Consider the following 21,337-nt stretch of genomic DNA (forward strand, 5'->3'; position numbering starts at 1 on the left):
GTTTCTGGTTAAAATAGAGACAACACTTTATTTATTTCATTAATGTTCAGTTTTACATGGAATAATAAGTGTTGAAGTGAAGAAATAAGTTGTTGTGTTTTGCTCAATATTGACTCACAGAATTTTGTATGCAGTTTTTTAGATTTTTTTTGCATGGAGTATCTGAATTTATGCGGTTTTTCCGAATTTTTGTTTAATTAAAATTTTTTCAAACACAGGTAACGACCCCTAAATCTTTTTTCAAATTTTGAAATTTTCGTGGATGTCTTTATTTGGTACATAGAACAAGGATCACCCCAACATAAATACTTACATATATCTTATCATCTTTAATTAAAATTTTTTCCAACCCTGGTAGCGACGCCTATTTTTTAATTTTAAAATTTTCATTAATGTCTTTATTTTGTACGTAGAGCAAGGGCCACCCCAACATACACACATATATCTTATAACTACGAGTATTTACTTACTGATATCCATTACACTCAATTATTTTGCTGTTACATACATTTGTGTTTGCATAAAAAATATGCATTTTTATTTTATTCATATCAAAAACTAACACACACTTATACAGCATACTCATGTATGTATGCAAATCATGCGATTGTATCACTTAAATCTAAATAGGGCAACCTACAAATAAACAAATATAAAATTCATAACCGCTAGGTGCACTTTGTGCAAATAAAGCAAATCGAAGCAAAAATTTCAGCGCAGCTATTTTTTTTTTTTATAACATCCTTTATCCTTGCGGCATTACAGCATTCCTTATGTCTTTATGTACTCATCGGCTCACTTCAGCTGCTTATTGCATAGACGCTTTTAGGCGCTGATAAAGGACGCTATGCGATTATAAAGCCAATATACTAGTAGGCCTACTATCACAGCCTTACAGAAACGATCCAATACGTATAGGCTGTAAAAGTGAGAAATGCACACATGTAAGTACATAGTACATTACAGAAAGTTTATATTCACTGTTGCTCTCTTCAGCTGCTGACTCTTCTTATGCTTACATTTTGAGATTGCGACGTGCACGCGGCAATGATTCCGGCGTTTCTTTCATCAGATATAGGCGGCCACCATGCAGACAGGAGAGCATATATTCTTCAATGGACTCTTTCGGATCCATATCCATGTTAAAGCTGTATAGAGGTTTGATTAATCATTAATTAGTCTTAACTATTTATGAGCAAAATGTGTACGCCAACATTTGTTCTCTTTCTCTCTGCGTTTAGTGCTTACATTTTCTTATCTTCCGGTGTCAGCGATTTCCAGAGTCCATCAAATGCTGGAGATTTGAATACCCATGAACGCATCGAAAAGAATTGCAGCACACTCAGTCCTATTTGAATGCGACGTTGCACGCGTAACATACTAAAATTTAGATAGAATCATCAGTGGTGCTGAACGAAATCGAGTTTGAGACTTTCATAACACTTACAAACGCTTCTGACCCAACAGGAAGAGTATGGCATCTATGAAATATGCCGGCAACCAATGGAAAAGTATAACATTGATTTGATGATGCAATCGATTTGTTGTTATACAACCATCCGGATACCACAAACACAACTCCATCGGGTAATCATAACCAATTTTCTTGCCCATCTCGATAGCCTCGCCCCATTGCATTTTGCGATGCTCGGCTGCGGTGATATTGTAAATGGGTACGGAGGCGGGGCTGCAGAGGAACAAAAAGGCGCAATTTTAGCTTTGTTATTTAAAGTGTAAAAGAGAAAAACAATTGCTTTTTTTTTGTTCGCATACCGAGTTGCCTGCTTATTGAACTCGTAGGGCATAACGATAAGTCCATTGATGGCATAATCAACTGGTATAACTTCAGATTTGAAACGCGTATCGATGAGCATAGAACGTATAACACCTTTACCGGCGCCCACCAAAAGACCAGTGGGTCCATTCAAATTATCAACCCAACCGGGAACAGGTTCATACGCCGATGGCGATACTATATCATAGGAAAGGTAGGAATTAAGTTTAATTAAGTTTGGATTAGAAGGAAGGGATTGCATAAATAAGGAAAAATCGTTTGGGAAGGGATGTGGATTTGTTAGTTATTGGGATAGAAGGTTCCATGAAAGGATGTGTGAACAATGTTCTATGTATTTTCAGATGTTTATTTATTTATATGGAAAATGGGTGGAACGTATGGGAATGAAGGAGATTTCGGAAAATGTTGTACAGTAGCATATCAAAAAAAATAACTACATATGGAATATATATTTCGGGGAAACTGCAATATTTAGCAAAATGGAATAGAGTGGTGACAAATGGTTCAAAAGTCTTATGTTTGTGAAAGATCTGGTAGGGAGGTAGCGACTAGAGAATATGTCAACTGGTTTTATAAGTATATTTATTTGAAAAAATTTTATATTTTACGCTTAGAGCTACACCTTTTTGGTACCAATTTAGAGACGAGAATTAGCTAATATCTTACTATTTAGTTAATGAAGCTAAAGTCACAAAAGTCAGCCATGGACTAAGAGCGAAGAAAATGAGGTTGCAGAAACTTTGGATACCAAAGAGCAGGAGCTAATATGGGATACTTAAAGGACATATCTTGATAGGTAGAATGACTTCTGTAGGACTGTTGGGGGAAGAAAAGCCTGAATAAATTCCTAAGTATGGGATTTTTAGGTGATCTAGGCGCAACTTCAAAGTCTAGAATGTGGCAACTGCCAAGGTTCTTAGACCCTACGAATGGTTTTAAACTGAAGTAGGGGTTCTGGAGCCCCCAGTCGATGATGACGAGGTACGAATAGTAATAGCGCTGGAGCTGACAGCCTGCCAGCTGAGCTATTCAAGTACGGTGGCGAGGAGTTGATGAGGTGCATGCATCAACTCTTATGCAAAATATGGTCAGATGAACGCATGCCCGACGACTAGAATTTAAGTGTGCTCTGCCTAATTCACAAGAAAGGGGGATCAGTCTTTTAAGCATAGGTTACAAGGTCTTATCGAGTGTATTGTGTGAAAAACTGAAACACACTGTCAATGAACTGATTGGGCCTTATCATGAAAATCCAACGCAGAATCACTCATGCCATCAAGTGCTACTTTGGATTGAGTAGGCAATTCCGGAGGAAAGTCCTCCTCGACGCTCCACCTCTGAAAGTATTCCACTCGGAACCCGCTGGTGGTAGCAGAGGAAGAGGAAGGCCCCCACTGCAATGGAAAGACCAGGTGTAGGAGGACTTGGCTGCTTTGTTGAACTCAGCTAAAATCGCTTACCCGGTTACAGCGCCATATAAAAAGAAGAAGAAGTAGAAGAAGAAGAAGAAGAAGGAGGTGTATTCTGTCAGGGTACTAGGATCATTTCTTGTACGATAGAAACTGCTCAGGGAATGTCAGATCTCTTTCTCGACCACCTCGGATTATTTCCAAATCAAGTTGATTTGGGTCCCTGGACTTAGTGACATTATACGAAAATGCATAGCTGATCAGTTGGCTAGGCAGGGTACAACTGAGGTCATCTCTACGGATAGGGTGGTCATAGGAGTTTTTAAACGAAAACTTCGAAACATAAGTTGTAAAGTCATTTTGGGCGATGGTCGACTGCGGGCGGTCAAAGGAACTTCTGCAGCGCAAGACTCGGTTCGGACAGTTGTCCTGAGCGAACTTTGTTTTATGGATGTGTCCTGGATCTTTCGGTAAAATACAGGGTGTATAACCTAAAAGGATCCTATAGATATATAGTAAATATACAGCAGTGCTTAGAGCAATTCCTACCAGGGAAAGTACACAATGCATTACTGGTTTTCGCACCTAAATTCATTCTTTTAGGAGGAGGCTGCGAAATCTCTCTACAGGCTGGAGTCTTTGAAACAATGAAATGAAAATCGTGACTTAAATGGAAGCACATTGCCTCGATTAGAGGCATTGAATATACCTTTTGATTCCTGTATACCGGAGTTGAATTTACTTAGATTATTTGATGGCATTATACCAAATAGGGACTAATAGCTTGTGAAATGGAAATCAGTTCTGGGCATATTTACGGGTGATTCCAAATCAGAACTTGGCTCTGGAGCAGGGATATTTGTTGAGCAGGATATCATTCAACTTTTCCTTCATATAGGGCGAGAGCTGGAGGCTCTTTCCTACCCTATTGTGTAGGTAGACTACGTTGAGAAATAAAATAACGCTTTTCGCAAAAAATCCTTTCTTATATGCTACAGAATCCGTCGTAGGCCGAAATCTACGAAAATGCTGTCATTAAATCTTAATAAATACGAACGAAGCATATACTTTGAACACATACGTTCTTAGCAATTCGGATTCAGAGATCGTATTTTATGAAAATCGGACTACGATGGTTTCAGCGATCACCCAGAATAAGGTTTTCATTGGAAAATATTTGGAAATGGGTTGCCACCTGTTTTAAAAGTCGAATTTAAATTAATTATACTCATGTTAATGTGTCAAAAGTAAGAGCGTTTTAAAATGTGCAGCATGAACATGCAGAATTTTCTGAGGTATTTGAAGAGTATTGCTATTTTAAAACTAAATTCAAATATCTACAATTACAATATAAGTTAAATGAGTTATTACGATATTAATCGAAAGAGCCTCGAAAAAGCTTAATTTCAAAGCAAAACATGTAAAAAATGTTAAAAAATTCAAATTCAATATGAATTATAGGAATTAGGTAATTTGAATACATATGTATGTATCAAAATATGAGTGTCAGACGAAAGATGTTTAAAAAGGTTTAAATCCAAACTATTCAACAAGTTCAATGGATTGTTACAATAAGGGTATCAATCTAACTGGTTTTGAAAGGACTTCATTTCCAAACTACTTGCAGGTAAGAAAAAGTATCACAAGAGAGAGGTTTAAGAAAGTCTTAGTTTGTAAATATATTGAAGATGGTTAAAAAATGTAAAATCTTCTGTCTCTGGCATAGTTTAAGTATGTTGAGTCTTATTGAAAATACACATTAATGTAGCACACAGAAATTTCATGCACTCAGCGAAGAGGGTGAGGGCGATCTAGTTCTTTTATAATTAAAAAATTACCACCCTGATATCGTAATTTTTTTTCTCGGACTACAGAAAAGCGAGGTTAAAAGTCTGCCCATTTATTTAGGAGTAATTGAATAATTCTCCCCACATACAGCCTACGAGTAAAATCAAACTTGTTTGGCACTAAGGACTACGTCGAATCATTGTGGCATTGCATTAAAGATCATTATTACGATATTAACTGAATGCTAGCTTAGACATACACGTAGACTCGTTTTCCTTATAAGGTTTACCGGTTGATAGTAAAGTAATAAGTTGGGTAGTTCTTCTTTGGCGTATGTTTTGGAGGATGCTTACCTACTGAAAAGGCCTCTAAAGGAGAGTTAAGTTCAGATACCAATAGTCTTTATAGGTATGCCAAGAATGGCATTAGATTAGAACGAATTGGAATATCTCGGAAAATGGTATTTACAACATTTATAAAGGAAGCGGAAGGGTAAGGATAGTAAATATTGGTTAGGGATAAATGAGAATAGGTGAATTAGGTGTAAAAAAACTTTAATGAAAATGTGCAGGAACTATGCATGTATCTATAGAAAAAGGTATGCAATGTTAAGAGGAAAGGTTTTTGTCTGCAATCCACATTATTGTGGTCTATAGAAGGAGTGAGGAAAATACAGGTATTTATTGGTTTCTAAGGGCACTCAACATAATATTTGTATTGGTTTGTAATAAACATACCGTTTATCTTTTAGCTGTAATTATTTCCTTCATATTTTATGCAAAGCAACAATAGCACGCAGCAAAATTCAAACACAAAGGATCAAGCACTGGTTTAAGCTCAGTGGAAGCAATTGCAACGCCAATTGTTTTTTTAGCTGAAAGTGTAAATTGTTTCTGGACGTGCCTTTGCGTTGGTGAATAGCAAGTCAGTGGTATAGCGTAACCAGCCTTATGCTTGTGAAGCTGTTCAGGCATACATTGTCAGCAGCGGTATTGCAACGTTTCATTGACACTTTTGAAAAGTTCGTTCGTACCTCTTTCTTCGTCGACGACAATGCTATTGTGGTGAAGGTGGCGAGCGTTTGCGTTTGCGAAGCACTTAAGCTTGAGTTTATATTGGATGAGCATAGATAAGCTTGTGGTGGACAGATGGTATTTGTAAGCGCATTTTGTAAGCATCGTTAGAGTACATAGATAGGTATGCATGTAAGTATTTAGGCCTTTGCTGGCATGTATGTATGTAATGGTATGTAAGCAATTCTCACAGTGTTTCCGTTGTTGTGGCAGTGGCTGTGACACATATCAGTCACTAAAAAATTTAATATTTTTTCTGTTTGTTTTTATATATTTTTGCAAATAAACTCACAATTTTGATTTTCATTTGGCCGAAAATAAATTTTGTTGTTAAACTTATTCAATTCTTAGCATATTTGTATGATTCTTTCAACTGCACTTGCACTTAACATAATTTTTTGATACTTTTTTTCTTCTTTTAATGTAATGATAAATTTTTTTATGATACGAATACATGGCGAATGAGTTCACAAACCATTGCGGAATAAGTGATACACGTGATACTTTTGCAATATCTTTCGAAATATATTTGTAGCACTAAGAGTTAGTTGTTTTTTGTTGTTTTCCTTTTTTGTTTAGTTACACAAGTCAAGCGAGCGTAAAGAAGCTTGAGTGTTTATAAAGCATTTTGATTTTTAGGAAAGCACTTAACACAAATGCACACAAAATATCAGCCGGCGAATGTAAAGCGATCGGAAGGTATGTAAGCTCTTTTGAAATTTCGATTCCAGAAAGTGGTTAGGCATAGTTTGACATAGGAAGGCTTATGTTTAAATTTAAATAAGACATACATATGGGTTATATGTAGATAATACATCATAGAAACATACATATACATAGATATATGGACAATATATGTACACACATATGGGTGCTTCATCAATAAAATTTACGATAGAATATTTCGGAGAGGTATTAATATTTCTGTGAACTGTACCAATTTGAAAATACCTCTAAAAATCTCACCATTTAAATTCCGTTGTTAAACAGCTTTATGCAGACCTCTTAAGCTTAAAATATTACATAATCCGAGGTGATTTTTTTGGAAAAAAACTACTTTTTAGAGGCGTTTTTAAACCGGTTTAGCTCAAGTTAATTTTAAGGTTTTCCCGAAAAAACTGGCAGTATTCTTAAAATATAATAAACTTATAATTCCAAAAGAAATATAATTGTAGGGAGATTGAAAGTTTGAGTAGAAATTTTTCAATATAAAGGCTGGGATGTATTTTTTCTTACAAATATAATAATTTCATAAAATGTATACTAATAATAAATTTAAGTGATATAAATAAAATATGAATGAGTTTTGTTGAAAAAATATACTCAAAAAACTTAACAGATAAATTGTACTCGTCTCGCACAGTAAAAATCCTCGCAACATTTTTTCAGGGCAATATGTATATTGAAGGCTCTTTTCTCTGTTTCGAAAGACTAAATGAAAGATCTACTAACGTGGAGGTCTTAGAGTTATTCTCTTTGCTTTTAAGAATAAGTTTACTAAAAAATATGAGTATATATGTATATATTAGACTATGCCAAATAAAACGAATGTTTTTTTCTTTCGGTCCTATATGAAAATTTCGAGCGAGCTGTGGGCATAAAACGGCACGTATTAGAATTAGTTGTAGTTGGTATACCCGCCACATCAATCAATTGCTGATACTTAAAATCTTCTATCAAACTATGTACGTATGCCTACTCAAGTTTTTCCGCAGAATTGCATTTAAAATCAAGCAATCATCTCATTCAGTTAGTAACTCGCTGCAAAATGAATGCTTGCACAGAAAAAAAAAAGAAATTACACAATCAAACGCACAATGCTGCGCGGAATTATGATATCTACTACTCAATTTGCTTAATTGGCTTGTGTTGCAAGGTAAAATTACTGTACGAACAGGCATTGACTGTGCTGGGACAAAAGCAAGCAGCAGCAATGTTGAGCAACATGTTGCCCAGCAACCATGTAAATGCTTATACTCAAATAGATTGGGCGGCATTGTACAAACTTTACGAATTGTTATTTTATTTATTTTTTTTAATTTGCAATAATATTAAAGCGTCAAATTTAATTAATATTAATGCAAGGGAAGGGCGATTGACCTGAAATGGGGTACATTAATTTGCAGCAAATTTAAATTTCTATTAAAGCTGAGCTGCACAAATATGTAATTGCATTAGATGCTTAAATATTTTCAATGAAATCCATGAGGTATTAAAGCATTTAAGAGATTGCTAATTTCGAAGGAAAATTAAGCTTTATGCGCCAAACCCAACTTAAAGCTATTCTATTTTACATGACCAATAAAATACGGATATCTTCCTTTATAATTATGGTCTTGGTACTCACCAATACTGGGACGGGCTATAATCACCGGCATCGTTTCATAATGATCGCGCACCAAGATCTCAGCTAAACGTTTCGAGTAGGTGTATGTGTTTGGGTGTGGCTTAAGCAATTCGGGTGTGATGGAATCGAGTGTCTTAACATCCATCCACTCGACCAGACGCATGAGATCTTCTGGCTTGTGTGGATATTCATAAACCTTTTCGTACATAACTTCCTGATCGCAATTGCAGAAGGCGGTGGAAACATGTACGAATGCCGCAAGTCCCTTCATTTGCTTGGCAATGTCGAGTGCACGACGAGTTCCTGTGGTGTTCATGTCAATGGCATCCTTGAGATTGCCCTCCAATTTGAGTGTTGCCGCCATATGGAAGACGATGTTTGTATTGTCGATGACATACTTCAAATTTTCGCCACTAAGCCCGAGATCTGAGGGGAGAGGAAAGTATTTAAAATTTTAATATAACTTTGATCAAATTAACAGTGGAATGATAAATGCATAATATATAGTAGATAATGCATAAAAAAGTAGAATTTGATAATAGGTAAATAATAGAAAATTCAAAATAGCAAATAGATATTGCATATTTAATATAAAATATAACAGAAAATAAATAAAATATAATAGCTAATATATTGAAGAAAAACTCAAATAGATAATACATAATACAGTAGATAATAGACAAAAGAAAATTGTTATTAAATAATAGATAATACTGGGGTAGGCGCTCGAAGTGTTGCCAATTAAATTATTCGAAGAGTAATACACGTTTATTAAAATCTAACTAGTTTTTATTAGGAACTGATGTTTTTAAATAGTAAAAAGAAATAGAAAAAAATATAGCATTTTCTATTAGTAACACTTCGAACGCCTAGCCCTGTAAATATAAAATAGATATTAGATATTTAATTTCTCTTCATTAACACTCAACTTACTTTCATAAGTCACATCACCATTGAAACTGGTAACTTTCTTCAGCACCTCGGGTTTCTCTTCACGTATACGTTGGAAAATGGGCAATTTAAACATTTCCTCCAAACGAACTTCGGGGCTCTTTCCGCGTTTTGGACGTACAATAATAATGACCTCCTTCAAAGCGGAGCAAGAATACAACAGCTTTTCGACCAAAACTTTGCCCATAAACCCCGAGGCACCCGTAATGAATATGGTTTTGTCCTTGTAGAACTCCTGAACTGGCGTTAATTCCGGCATTTTGTATTCTGCAAAAATTAATAATTAAAAATAAAATAAATTTTACAACTAGGAATGGGAGATCGTAAAGGAATATAAAAGGGTTAATATAAACCATTAAACAGAAGTATGTTTTTTTTAACTAGTACTCCAAATAAAAAAGATAATTTGACTCGGCATCCATGGGTAAATACCAAAGGCAAAGGCGCACCCAAATAAAATGGAAGGACCATTCGTCGTAAATTCAGGAAGGGGGTAGACAAATGGCGAGGTTTTTCGTTTCGGCACATGCCCATCGTAGCGCCATCAAGAAGAAAAAGTAAACAGTTAAACATTTAGGTTGACGTTCATTTAGCCGTCGCGGCCATGAGCCATGATGGCCCATATTTGATTTGAAAAGTTAAATAACGTTTATTATAGTCTGAAATATAAGCTTGTGGGAGCGGACAGGCTATTGAATATGAATCGGATTTTAATATTATTGAGTCTATGTGATGCCGCTATTTGGCCAGCCAGTTTTGGTGGGGAAAAAATTAGGAAACTCCCTTCACATCGCATATCCAACTATTAGGACGACCGACACATGATCAAAAAAATATTTTATTTTACTCACAAAAATACAGTAAAGATAACCTATAGCTCTCCTTTTTCTTTCGTTTTTGATGTTTCTGTAATATTCCGTAAATCAAAACCCTCTAGTTAAGGTTTTATTCCATAATTAAAAGGCTTCTAGAATGCACTCATATTTTTTTACGAACTCTCATATCGCAAAATGGAGCTAGGTAAGTCAGTGAATTTTTACGAGTTAAATTTGTGTACATATAAATTTTGGTTACCTGAAAACTGGACATAAATTTTTGGCAATTGAAATAGTTAACAACTAGACATAAAATTTATGGAAATTCAAAAACTGTGCAAAATTTTTTGGTAATTTAGAAATTTTTTTTTTGAAATTTCTGGCAACTTCAGGATTGGGCACAAATTTCTAGTAATAAAAAAAACTGTTGATTTTTATTGATAATATAAGATTTTTGGCAGTTTTGAAACTGGATGTAATTTTTGGAAATTAAAATCGGTCTTAAATCTTAACTAGAAATAAATTTTTAGTCGCTTAGTTTTTGAGAATTTAAATAATTAAACATTGGGCATTAATTTATGGCCGTTTAAAAATTGGAAGAAATTTAAAATACTGGATAAACAATTTTTGTAATTTAAAAAAAAAATAAAAGAGTCAAATTTCTGGGTTCTTAATAACTGGAATACAAATTTCTGTAATTTTAAAGCAGTAATTAAATCATAAGAAAACTTTTCATAAAATGTTTGTGGTGTCTTTTTTGAAAGATGTATAAAATAGTATATGGACGGAAAACTAGGCAACAATTATTGATTTCAAAAATAGGACATTAAGCTTGTAACTGAACCATTTTACAAGTAAATTTCATACTAGTAAATAATTTTGTTCTCTTTGGGCAATTCAATAATCATTACCTACTTTTCACAGTCCACATTGTAATTCCACTTCTCACAGATTTGGTATCACTTTTGTGTCCAGCTTTTAAATTGCAAAAAATTAATGTCAAGATTTTACTTTAACGCATAAATTTTTACATTCAACACCTATAAAATTTTTGCCACAACCTCCGCTAGTCAAAACGATATACAACTCAGAGTCCGCCTTTGTCATAAATAATACAAAAATGTCTGCAATTAGTTTCAAAATAATTAAAATTCCAAACCGTACTAACAATACTCTATTATTAGAAAAGCCACACCATTTATGTGCATAGCTGGCCTGCTACAAAACCTTTCGGTGCTGCCAAATAATGAAGGGTTCAAGTAACCGAGTAATAGCTAATAGAGCTGGGTGGTGGTGATTTATCAGTTATGATCAACTCAAGTGAGCAGTGGCACAACAATTAACCACAAAGGAGCCATTAAAGTACCCGAGTGGCCATTTGTACAAGCAGAAGTAGCTTAATGGGCGGGCGCGACGAGCAACCCACAGCAATGGCCAAGTATTATTAATGGTTATTTTTGAGTGTCACTGTTGTGGCAGCAAGTGACTGTTACCCGATTGCAATGAAAATACGTACAAGCGCAGCAGTAAAGTGTGGCACTTGAGGTGCTGCATGAAAGGTACTTGTTGCAATTGCAAACGAGTAAGTCGGGTAAGTTTGCTTTGCGGTTCATGTGATACCACATTTTCTAAGGTTGCAACAAAATGTTGTGCGCCTGCTGTTGCAACTACAAAAAGATGTTAGTTTATGTGCCAGTGTGGTTTTACAAGCTTTTTTTCTTTTAAATTTTGCAATAAATTTTCCTTTCGAAATAGAGAATGCGCGCATGCGCATGCGTCGCGCTGATAGCCAGCTGTAGTGAAACAGGTTGCCGCGCGCATGCGAACGAGCACGACGAGTACAAGTTGTAGCCGTGGCAGGCAGATAGCTGCACGCGCAATTGCCAATATCCATAGCGCTTTTACGGCATTGCATTTACGCTGCGGTTATGTAATGAAAGTAGCGCTGAATTGGAAAAGTGGTAGCGTATGTGAAAATCAAAATACACACACAGCGATGCGAAAACAAAAAATGAAAAACAAAAAAAAAATACAACAGGCCAATTTGATTGTGAGTAACAAGTGGCACGAATTTGCTGCTACCGTTGCTGCCGCTGTCTCGACTTGAAATGCGCATAGAATTTGTGCTCAGTGGAGTGGAGCCGCTACATTCCGCACAGCTGTGTTGTTGCTGTGAGAGTGTGTAAGTATGCCAGAATTAGCTGCTTAAATGACGGCAATTGCCGTAAGCGGTTCGTACAATAAATGGTCAATTGGAGTTGCAAATAGCATGCGGTTGGAAAAGTGATTGCTATTGCGCAGCATTTTTCGTTGCTTACTCTTGCCGCAGCGACATCGTCGTGTGTGCTGTTGTTTACATTATGGCTATAACTATTTAATTGTGCTGTATGACGGCTTTGTTGGCGCACAGATGTTGCAATATCAGTTGGACATAGCCAGTTTGAATATATCTTGAAATTTCCAGGATCGCACTCACACCAATGTGGCTGTTTTTTGTTTTTTTTTTTGCTGAAAACACACAAATCCAGTAAATTTCATGTGTCGAAAAGTGTTGGACTGAACTGTTCATGTTCAACAATTTAAAAGACAAAAAAAATATGTTTTTTTGTTATGGCCATTTGCTGTGGCAATATGAAAGTGAATTAAACATATGCACACCATATCGTACCAGAAAATTAAAAGCTTGCCGTACACTCGCGTATATAAAGTATTTTTGTAAAGCATTTTGAAAAAAATTGTGTTTTTTGTCCAACACATATTACCCCTTTTTCACATCTTGAAGTGTAATATACGGCTGTTCTTGCCTCGAGGAGAATTTTTTATATTCATTGTTCATTGACCTTAAATACTCCTTTCTAGTACTTACCCACCACATCTCAGTTCGTATCACCCTTATCCTTACCTAACTTACCACCCTAATGCCAGTAAATTTAAGCTCGCCATAAATTATTATACTTTTTCTAAGAAAGTATTTTGATTGTTCCAGTAGAACTATAAAACAAATTATTCCTGAATGTGTGCAGGTGTCACCGGAAGATCTAAAATCTAGGTTCGGATAAAAAAAGGGGGAAAAAATGTTTTTCGAAATGCCTTCCAAAAAAATTGTTGCTCAGGTCTGTACGGTGTAATGTACATAGTTTATTTTATTTTACAAATAGAGACTGTTGGTAACATCTTTCATCGGAATCACTAACGTTATCGCAGTATTTATTGATATATTCATATATGTTAAAATCTTTATTGACTTCGATACCAGATGACAATCAGTATAGATATCAATGCATTAGTTGAAGTATTCGTCGATGTAATAATCGATACATATATCGATAACGTAATATTTATCGAGTTTTTCATAAACGTTAGTTATCAGTGTGTTCCTTAAAGTTTTGTAATTTCAACTTGTTATTCTAATTCCACACATATTATTGCAACAAACCTGAGTTTTCTTCCCATTTCCCATTTTGTTGTTTATTCATCTTATGCTTCATATATTCATAGTACTATGATACAATTTGGATCCAATATTTCTGAAATATCGTAGTTTTTGATTTTTTTCAAAAAATACTGTTATATGGGAAGTGGGCGTGGTTACAGTCCGTTTTCGCCCATTCTCAATACCAACTTACCTCGGATAAAGGGCAACCTACTTACCGAATTTCGCTGAGATGTCTCAATTTTTACTGGAGTTATCGTGTACACGGAGGGACGGACAGACGGACAGATATGGCTTAATCGATTTCTCTATTCATTCTCAGCATTTATGTATACATTTGTCTATAACTATCTCGATTCGTTTTGGCTGTTACACACAACTGTTATGTGAACAAAGTTAACATACCCTTGTGCACAAGTGCGCTCTCGGGTATTAAAAAAGTAAAGATAATCCCGAATGCGTCAGTTTTATTGATGCATTCAAGCAGTCATAAGGTCATTTCAAAGTAACTAACGTTTATCTTAAAAATGTCTCTTTATTAGTTTTGCCTTCAATTATAATGCCGCACCAAAAACAACTATGTACTAGTTAACACATTTCTACATATATAAATAAGTTTATATGAATATTTAAGTGGGGCCATTGCACTGGCGCGTTCAAAGTCCACTGCGAATTACTGTTTATATTATTTATATAGTTTGTTTTTTTTTTTTTTTAATATACTTGGTACGTATATGCACATTTTATTTTACAAAATATAAACATTGCCACATGGCCCGCACCGGTTATTTCAAAGCAAGAAACCAGTAAGTACATATGTAGCTCACAGCTGAGCGTCTACCAACCGCCACTTTCGTTTGTCTGTATTGTCGTCGCTCAACTATGTACTAAATACTACTTTGGTATGCTCCAATTGCGTTATGCCGCACGTATAAAATTGTTTTCGCATTGTAAAATCACTCGGAGCTATGTAGAAAAATATGTAAGATAAATGTTTAAAATTAAAAGAGCTTAGTAATGTTTATGTGAGTGCAACAGAACTGATGCCAAACAACACCATTTCCATTGTATTTCAATGAATTCGGGCTTTTAACGCATTTACTGCAATGTTGCACGCTCGATTTTGCAAAAGGAAATGCAATACGAAATTTTCCATTTACGTATACAAAACATGATTTTTGCTGTAATTTAATTGGAAATCGTTTTGAAGTAGTTAGTAAGAGGTGCGATTAAACAGTTATGCGCTTAGGCAGACTGAAGTAGCAAAACAATGCGAATCGAAAGACTTAAGCAACGAACTTGAGCAATTAAGTAACTAATAATAAGTACTTAATGTTTTGCAGTATTTGTTTTTAATTTATTCTTTAGTTGTAAGAAGGCGTCGGGAACAGAAAGCAAGAGTTGGCGTAGTAAATTATAGGAATTTGTCATAAACCAGAGTTTTTTATCTGTGTAAATTTCTAGATACAAATTACAGCTGAGAGTTGGTGATTTTCCGATATACATATCTCATAGTGATCAATAATTTTGGAAAACTGCATCGATATAATATATGCTAAGGATATACACTTGATTTTCGGGGCTCATGGCGTTGTGGAATCGCCTCTCACTTTGAAATACGGGTGACATTTCTTATAGAGTACTTAAGTCCATCCAATAAATTTTTTCTTTTACAGGCGGCAGTTGTAGCTATTTGATGTACGTTAGCCTACAGTAGTTGGACATTGTTCTTAATCTTCATATATATTTATGTACAATATATCTTCCATACAAAGCTCAATTGCGGTTAAAAGTTCAGGTGAGTTGCAAGAATTTTAACATTGGGCGATCGGACAGGTGTTTTTTCTTACTTTTAGCTTTTTAGGCAGATGAGATGGTATTCGAATGCTATTTCCGAAAAATTGGCGGGAACTGCGGTGAATATACTCCTATATTAATATCAATGAAGAAGTCTGTGAGTGAGTGACAGTTAGTGTTGGTTACTTCTATGCTCAGAAAGGGTTAGACAGATTTGTATACAATTTATTTTACAAATATTTAGTCTATAACCTAGATTAACATAAGGTATTTTTTTGTAAAAGTTTACCACCACATAAATGAAAAATTTTGAAGTATGTGTATGAAGAAACACGTGCTTAAAAAAAGCTTTATTAAAAAACGCTGGAAGGGGTTGTTACCTGTTAGAAAATCAAGTTCAATTTAATTAATAAATTCAATGAAATTTTACAATATGGGTGTCAAAAAAATGAGGTTTAGGAAAAGTTTACTTAGAAAATATTTTCAAAGGAGGTTGCCATGGAGGAGTTTGCAAAAAAGGGGCTTAACCTGCCCCCTGATGATGGATTATGGATTGATGGAAGACGCTTTCATGTCGAAAAAATATTTAACAGGGGGACTAATTCAAGACTAGTCACGAAAGGCTCTTCTTACTAAAACGACTTATTTAGCTAAATTTTAACACAAACATTGACTATGTCCTGAGAAATTAATATTTATACCACAATTCTCAGGGTCGGGAAATTTCCAGGCTTTCTAAACACTTGGATTGGATTAAGATACCAACCTAAACAAGAACATCAAGATGCGTTTCCACGAAAGTCGGGTCTATGTAAACGGAATAAGCAAAAACCTCCACCCCGGCAACATTACCCAAAACCTTTTGAGGAATTTCGTACCGTTGGAACAAAAACAGCATCAGGATGATCCGCATAATTATGTAAAATCGGGTATATGAGCTTTTGAAAATTATTTAATAGCATTAAATAAGTTTAGTAATATATTAATGTCAAAAGCAAAAAATGGATGAGAAAAACAAAATTTCATTAATGATAGTAAAGTTTTCATGTATGTAGTAAAAAATAAATTCGGAATTAAAACAAATTTCAAAACAATAGGGATTGAATGAATCCCGGCTTAGCTGAACTCCTCGATCCAGTGAACACCAAATTTATTCCATTGAGTACACCGTAGAATTAACACATAACTTTTTTTGTACTGAGAAGAGTGAACCAGCACAAAACACTAATCCTCTTGCTAATATACTTGCCCTTTGAAATTCCAGAGATAAAGCCCTGTGTGAAATTTGTAATATGGACGAAATTAAAACTAACAGAGATGCCATTAAATTCAAAAATTTGTGCAGGTTACCAGTGTTTTATTTTTAGACGAAGTTGTTGCAAAATGCTTTAGTGGATTGTGTACCTAACCGAACCATTTTTTGGAGTGGTTTTCGTTTAGATTTCGGCATCTCAAAATAAAAATTTTTCGGTTCATGGTTCGGTTCGAAGCACGAAAAAAGTGATGGTTCGGTTCAAAAACCAGTTTGGTTCAAAACCGGTTGGCAGCCCTGCTTTAAATTCCTGATTTGAGTTCTATGCACAATCTTGGTTGAGTGAACGGGCCTTGCGCGAATTAGTTCGCTCTACCCGTATTCTACTGTAAAAGCTTCTAGCTCCACAACATAGAAAAAATACTAATATTTCCGCTCCTTATGATCTGTTGCCAAGTATGAAGTACGAAGTAAAATGAGTGCGCCAGTCCGCTTTTTTCGGCTAATTGACTGAGCCATAACTCAACCCGAAATTTTCCACAAATATTTGATCTGAACCTGAAACCGAGCAACTTTTTATAAAGGTTTAATATTCGTTTTGACGAAATTTTTAATAAAACCCTTTTTTATTTTTTCCGGTCAAATCTTAAAAAGCAAAACACAAAGAGTAGCGATAAAATCAGAGAACATCCGGAAAAGTTTCCCATTCCTAAAAAAAAGCTAATAATAATAATGACAACAGATTGGCGCTTATACATTATGTTAGTACACGAATATATATTGCACAATAAAGAAAGCTGCACATGTATATATTTATGTGTATCTATATTTCCCAATTAAAACATTATCAGCTTTAAGCGAAAAAAGACTTACAAAGTTAAAACGCTACTAAAATACAAATACCACCATTAGGCGATGAACTCTTTCTTCATTCAATAAAACACTCAGCACTCAGCATTCAATTGCCACTTTGTCTAAGCGCCAGTCACTTCGCTGTTAAGCCGAGAACTTCACGCACGTGCTAACCGCTACTGGAGGCTTCTAACCAGTTAATTGCATTATTGCTCAGCAACTTTAGCACCATAGCATGACTACAAAGTTACATAAGTAATTCTATTGCAACAAGTTTTTTTTTTTAGTATTTGCAGTTCTTTTTGGCGACTGCAGTTGCCTGAAAATCGAGCTTACAACACAAGTGTCAAGTTTGAATTAACCAGTCTCTGTGGCAAGGAGATACTCGTACCTAAGCATACAGACATTTTTTTTTTCGTAAATGTGGAAGTGGTTTCATTTCTTAGAATATCGTATCACGTAAAAACATGCATACATATAGAAAGAAGTCTGCACGACACATAAATATTTACTTAAATACTTACTGACAAACAAGTATTTTCAATAGTGTAGCCAATTTTGTTTGGCCTTTTTAAATGTATATGGCCTTCAATGCATTAAATTGCAACTCCAAGTGGAAATTTTTGGACAACTTTGTTTTTATATGATTTTTTTTTTTAATTTTTTGTAAGTAGATACATGAACGCATTTTGGGCGCATGGAAAATTTTCCATAGATTTTAATAAAACTTGTTTATGTTAAGCATTCATAGGACTTCGGTGTAGGAAGCCACAAATTCAATATTTTATGGCAAATAGTATTTATTTTTTTACGATTTCTCTTAGTTGGAGTTTGCACTGTATATCTGAAGTATTCGAACTGAACATTATAGCATTGAATTTAGCCATAAATCACTTTGTTGCTGTTCCACTTTGAACTGACAATAAATGTAGGCAAAACCATAATTGAATAAATTTTTCATTACAAGTTTTTTAAGTGTATAATTATTTAATCAATAGGACGGAAGCGGGAAATTGTGTAATAGGTGTGTATAACTAATTGACTGAGGATTTGTATAAGCCACTGCACAATGCATAGCTTATATTTTCATAATATTCTTACCATAATCGTATCGAACTCAAATAAATGTATTGAATAGCCGCGGCTATCGATATACATTTGAACGTATGTATCAACACAAGCAGCTGTGGCTCACCATTCGCATTCACATCTGCCCTGATCCAGTACTTCGTGAACTTCAGAAGGGAATGCAGATCAAAATTTAATGAAGCTAAGAGATCCAACTCTTGGAGTGAATTTAAAGACTGGCAACGTCGATTTAAGTATGCAATAAGAGACGCTAAGCGCTCCTCATGGAGAAACTTCTGTCAGAAGATAGAAATAGAAAGTACTTCGGAGGCCAGCAGATTGCGCAAAATACTATCTATGAGTCCCAGCAATATTAGCTATCTAGCATCTAGGAGGATGGTGATTGGACAACTAGCACCGAAGAAACTCTAGTGCTTCCGGTACAGACGCACTTTCCGGGTTGCCTTCTTAGTAGAGTCACCAATACCCGTATCATAGGCAACCATGACGAAATTCTAGCTAATATCATTACCGAGGGGAACATAAAGCGTGCCATTAGCAGCTTCCAACCGTTTAAATCTCCGGGACCAGACGACATTATTGCCGCTGACCTGCAGCATACAGCAGAAATGATTGCACCCATATTCGTACCAGTCTTTGAAGCAGTGTTACGACTTAATTATATACCCCACAAATGGGAGCAGGTAAGAGTAGTTTTCATTCCCAAGGTAGGGAAAACTACACACACGAGACCAAAGAACTTCAGACCAATTAGGTGAATCAGTAATAAAAAGGTTCCCCGTCGGGCGTACACCCCAGGGGGGAGTAATATCACCAGTTTGGCCCCAGGGCTTCTACACGCCGCTTCTGAATGTTATGTAAAATATTTGAATATTACACTGCTATTTTTATAAAAAAGCGCTAATTTTAACCGACTTCAATAAAAGGAGGAAGTTATCAATTCGTCGAAATATTTTTTTATTTCTTTTTGTATGTATGTGACCGCATAACTTTGGGCCACGTTAACCGTGAGGTGCTACCTCAGAGGTAGTCCCATACTAATTTGGTTTAGATCCGTTGTTTTGATCAAGAAGAATTTAACGGTACTCTAAACTTTTTATATGAGAATTGAAGGAGGCTTTGTTTTTTGCTTAAAAATGTATCTATGTTATATTCACTTTATTAAATGCAAAAAAGAAAAATATTACGAAAAGATAACATAAAATGTATATTTTTGAAATCAGGAAAAGCTAAATTGGGGTCAATTTGATCGAAACTACTCTATTTCCTCCAAAATCCATTCACTGATGACAATTCTTAGTTATTAATTTTATGTTTTTTAATGTTTTATTTTAGCAGCAAAAACTACGGGTTTAAAGTCAGTGAACAAATTTTTTTTTTGTGTGGCTGTGCTATGAAAGAAATATTTCGTATGTTATGCTTAGTACAATAATATCTGCAAAAATAATACCAAAAATGTTTGTATTTTTATAAATATTAATTAGCAGAGTCAAATGAATTATATAACTACAAAAACTTTTATATTATTTTATTATATTTGGTAATTAGCTGCATTTGCATACTTTTTACTCCTTAGATCCCCACAAAAATGTAAATATGTATATTAGGGCGGGTCGATTTTGTATGGGGGGAAAATAAAAGGCATTTGGCCGTTTTGTAATAGTAATATTATGATGTCTTAGGTCTAAGCCAATTGTTGTTGGCCACGAAAGATTAATTTAAAACTTATCTTTAGCCCGCGCGATTCAATCAAAGTGTATGAATTTTGAAAATAAAACTTTGGCTTATAATATCTGTGCAATTCGTTAATTGTTGTAAACAGGACGACATATCAAATTAATGGTTATTAAATTTAGTACCTCCCGTTCATTTATCATTTTTTCAATAAGTCTACAAGTTTTTAAGATATTAAGATAAAACTTACAAAAACTATTATTTTCCCGTATGAACTTCCAATTCTTCATTACTTCAGCAACCAAGTGAAAAATACAAGAAAAGTAAGACGAGATTTATTTCAAACGTTTTTATAATATTCGGATGTTTATATCATTATATAAATAGGCAATCATGTTTCCTTTACACCCCTTTTGCGGCTAAACTATACCTCTAAGGTATAAACAATTATATATCATTAGAAAGGTATTTTGATGCTGATGTGCAGGCAATTTTTCAAATTTTAAATTAGTTTAACATAAAGCGAAAAAATCAATTCAAAAGTGACACCAATACTAATGCCGTACATGTACATGGTTGGGGCGGAAATGCCCCCTAAATGTATGCTTTAATATTGATAGCGAATTAAAGAAACGTGCTAAGCAGCAGTTCAGGAATAAAATGTATGTATGTATGTACATGAATAGATTAGACTCAAACAAGGAAGAAGGTAAAGTTGAGTATGGAGAAGAAGAAAGTGATAAATACAGAAATTAAAATAAAAGTAAAGAAACCTAGATATAAAGACAAAGAGGAAGGAAAATTTAAATACCTAACCTAATAACAATGGTGGGGGTGAATATGTAAATGAAGAAAAGAATGGACATATTTAGATCAGGATAAAGGAAAGGATAAAGATGAAGACCAAGACGACAAAGATGAAGATGAAGATGAAGATGAAGATGAAGATAAAGATGAAGATGAAGATGAAGATGAAGATGAAGATGAAGATGAAGATGAAGATGAAGATGAAGATGAAGATGAAGATGAAGATGAAGATGAAGATGAAGATGAAGATGAAGA

At 34.8% G+C, this 21,337-nt stretch overlaps 1 protein-coding gene across 2 annotated transcripts in view; it reads right to left on the reverse strand.

Annotated features, from left to right (window-relative positions):
* The window catches only part of LOC108373050 (putative fatty acyl-CoA reductase CG5065), a 43,118-nt gene that overhangs the window by 13,200 nt on the left and 8,581 nt on the right, over positions 1 to 21,337 (reverse strand). Inside the window, exons 2-8 of one of the 2 annotated variants that reach the window (XM_017628904.1) lie at positions 9,346 to 9,630; positions 8,413 to 8,838; positions 1,774 to 1,972; positions 1,448 to 1,687; positions 1,249 to 1,380; positions 1,020 to 1,148; positions 467 to 919 (exon numbers count right to left, since the gene is read on the reverse strand). In XM_017628904.1, the coding sequence (XP_017484393.1) occupies positions 826 to 919; positions 1,020 to 1,148; positions 1,249 to 1,380; positions 1,448 to 1,687; positions 1,774 to 1,972; positions 8,413 to 8,838; positions 9,346 to 9,622 (1,497 nt within the window). In that variant the 5' untranslated portion in view covers positions 9,623 to 9,630 and the 3' untranslated portion in view covers positions 467 to 825. Of the gene's footprint in view, positions 1 to 466; positions 920 to 1,019; positions 1,149 to 1,248; positions 1,381 to 1,447; positions 1,688 to 1,773; positions 1,973 to 8,412; positions 8,839 to 9,345; positions 9,631 to 21,337 lie in introns of those variants that run through there. The other variant, XM_017628896.1, reaches the window with a different exon arrangement.

Source organism: Rhagoletis zephyria, unplaced genomic scaffold, assembly GCF_001687245.7.
Source record: "Rhagoletis zephyria isolate East Lansing unplaced genomic scaffold, Rhagoletis_zephyria_1.1 Rzeph_scaffold_00078, whole genome shotgun sequence".
NCBI lineage: Eukaryota > Metazoa > Arthropoda > Insecta > Diptera > Tephritidae > Rhagoletis > Rhagoletis zephyria.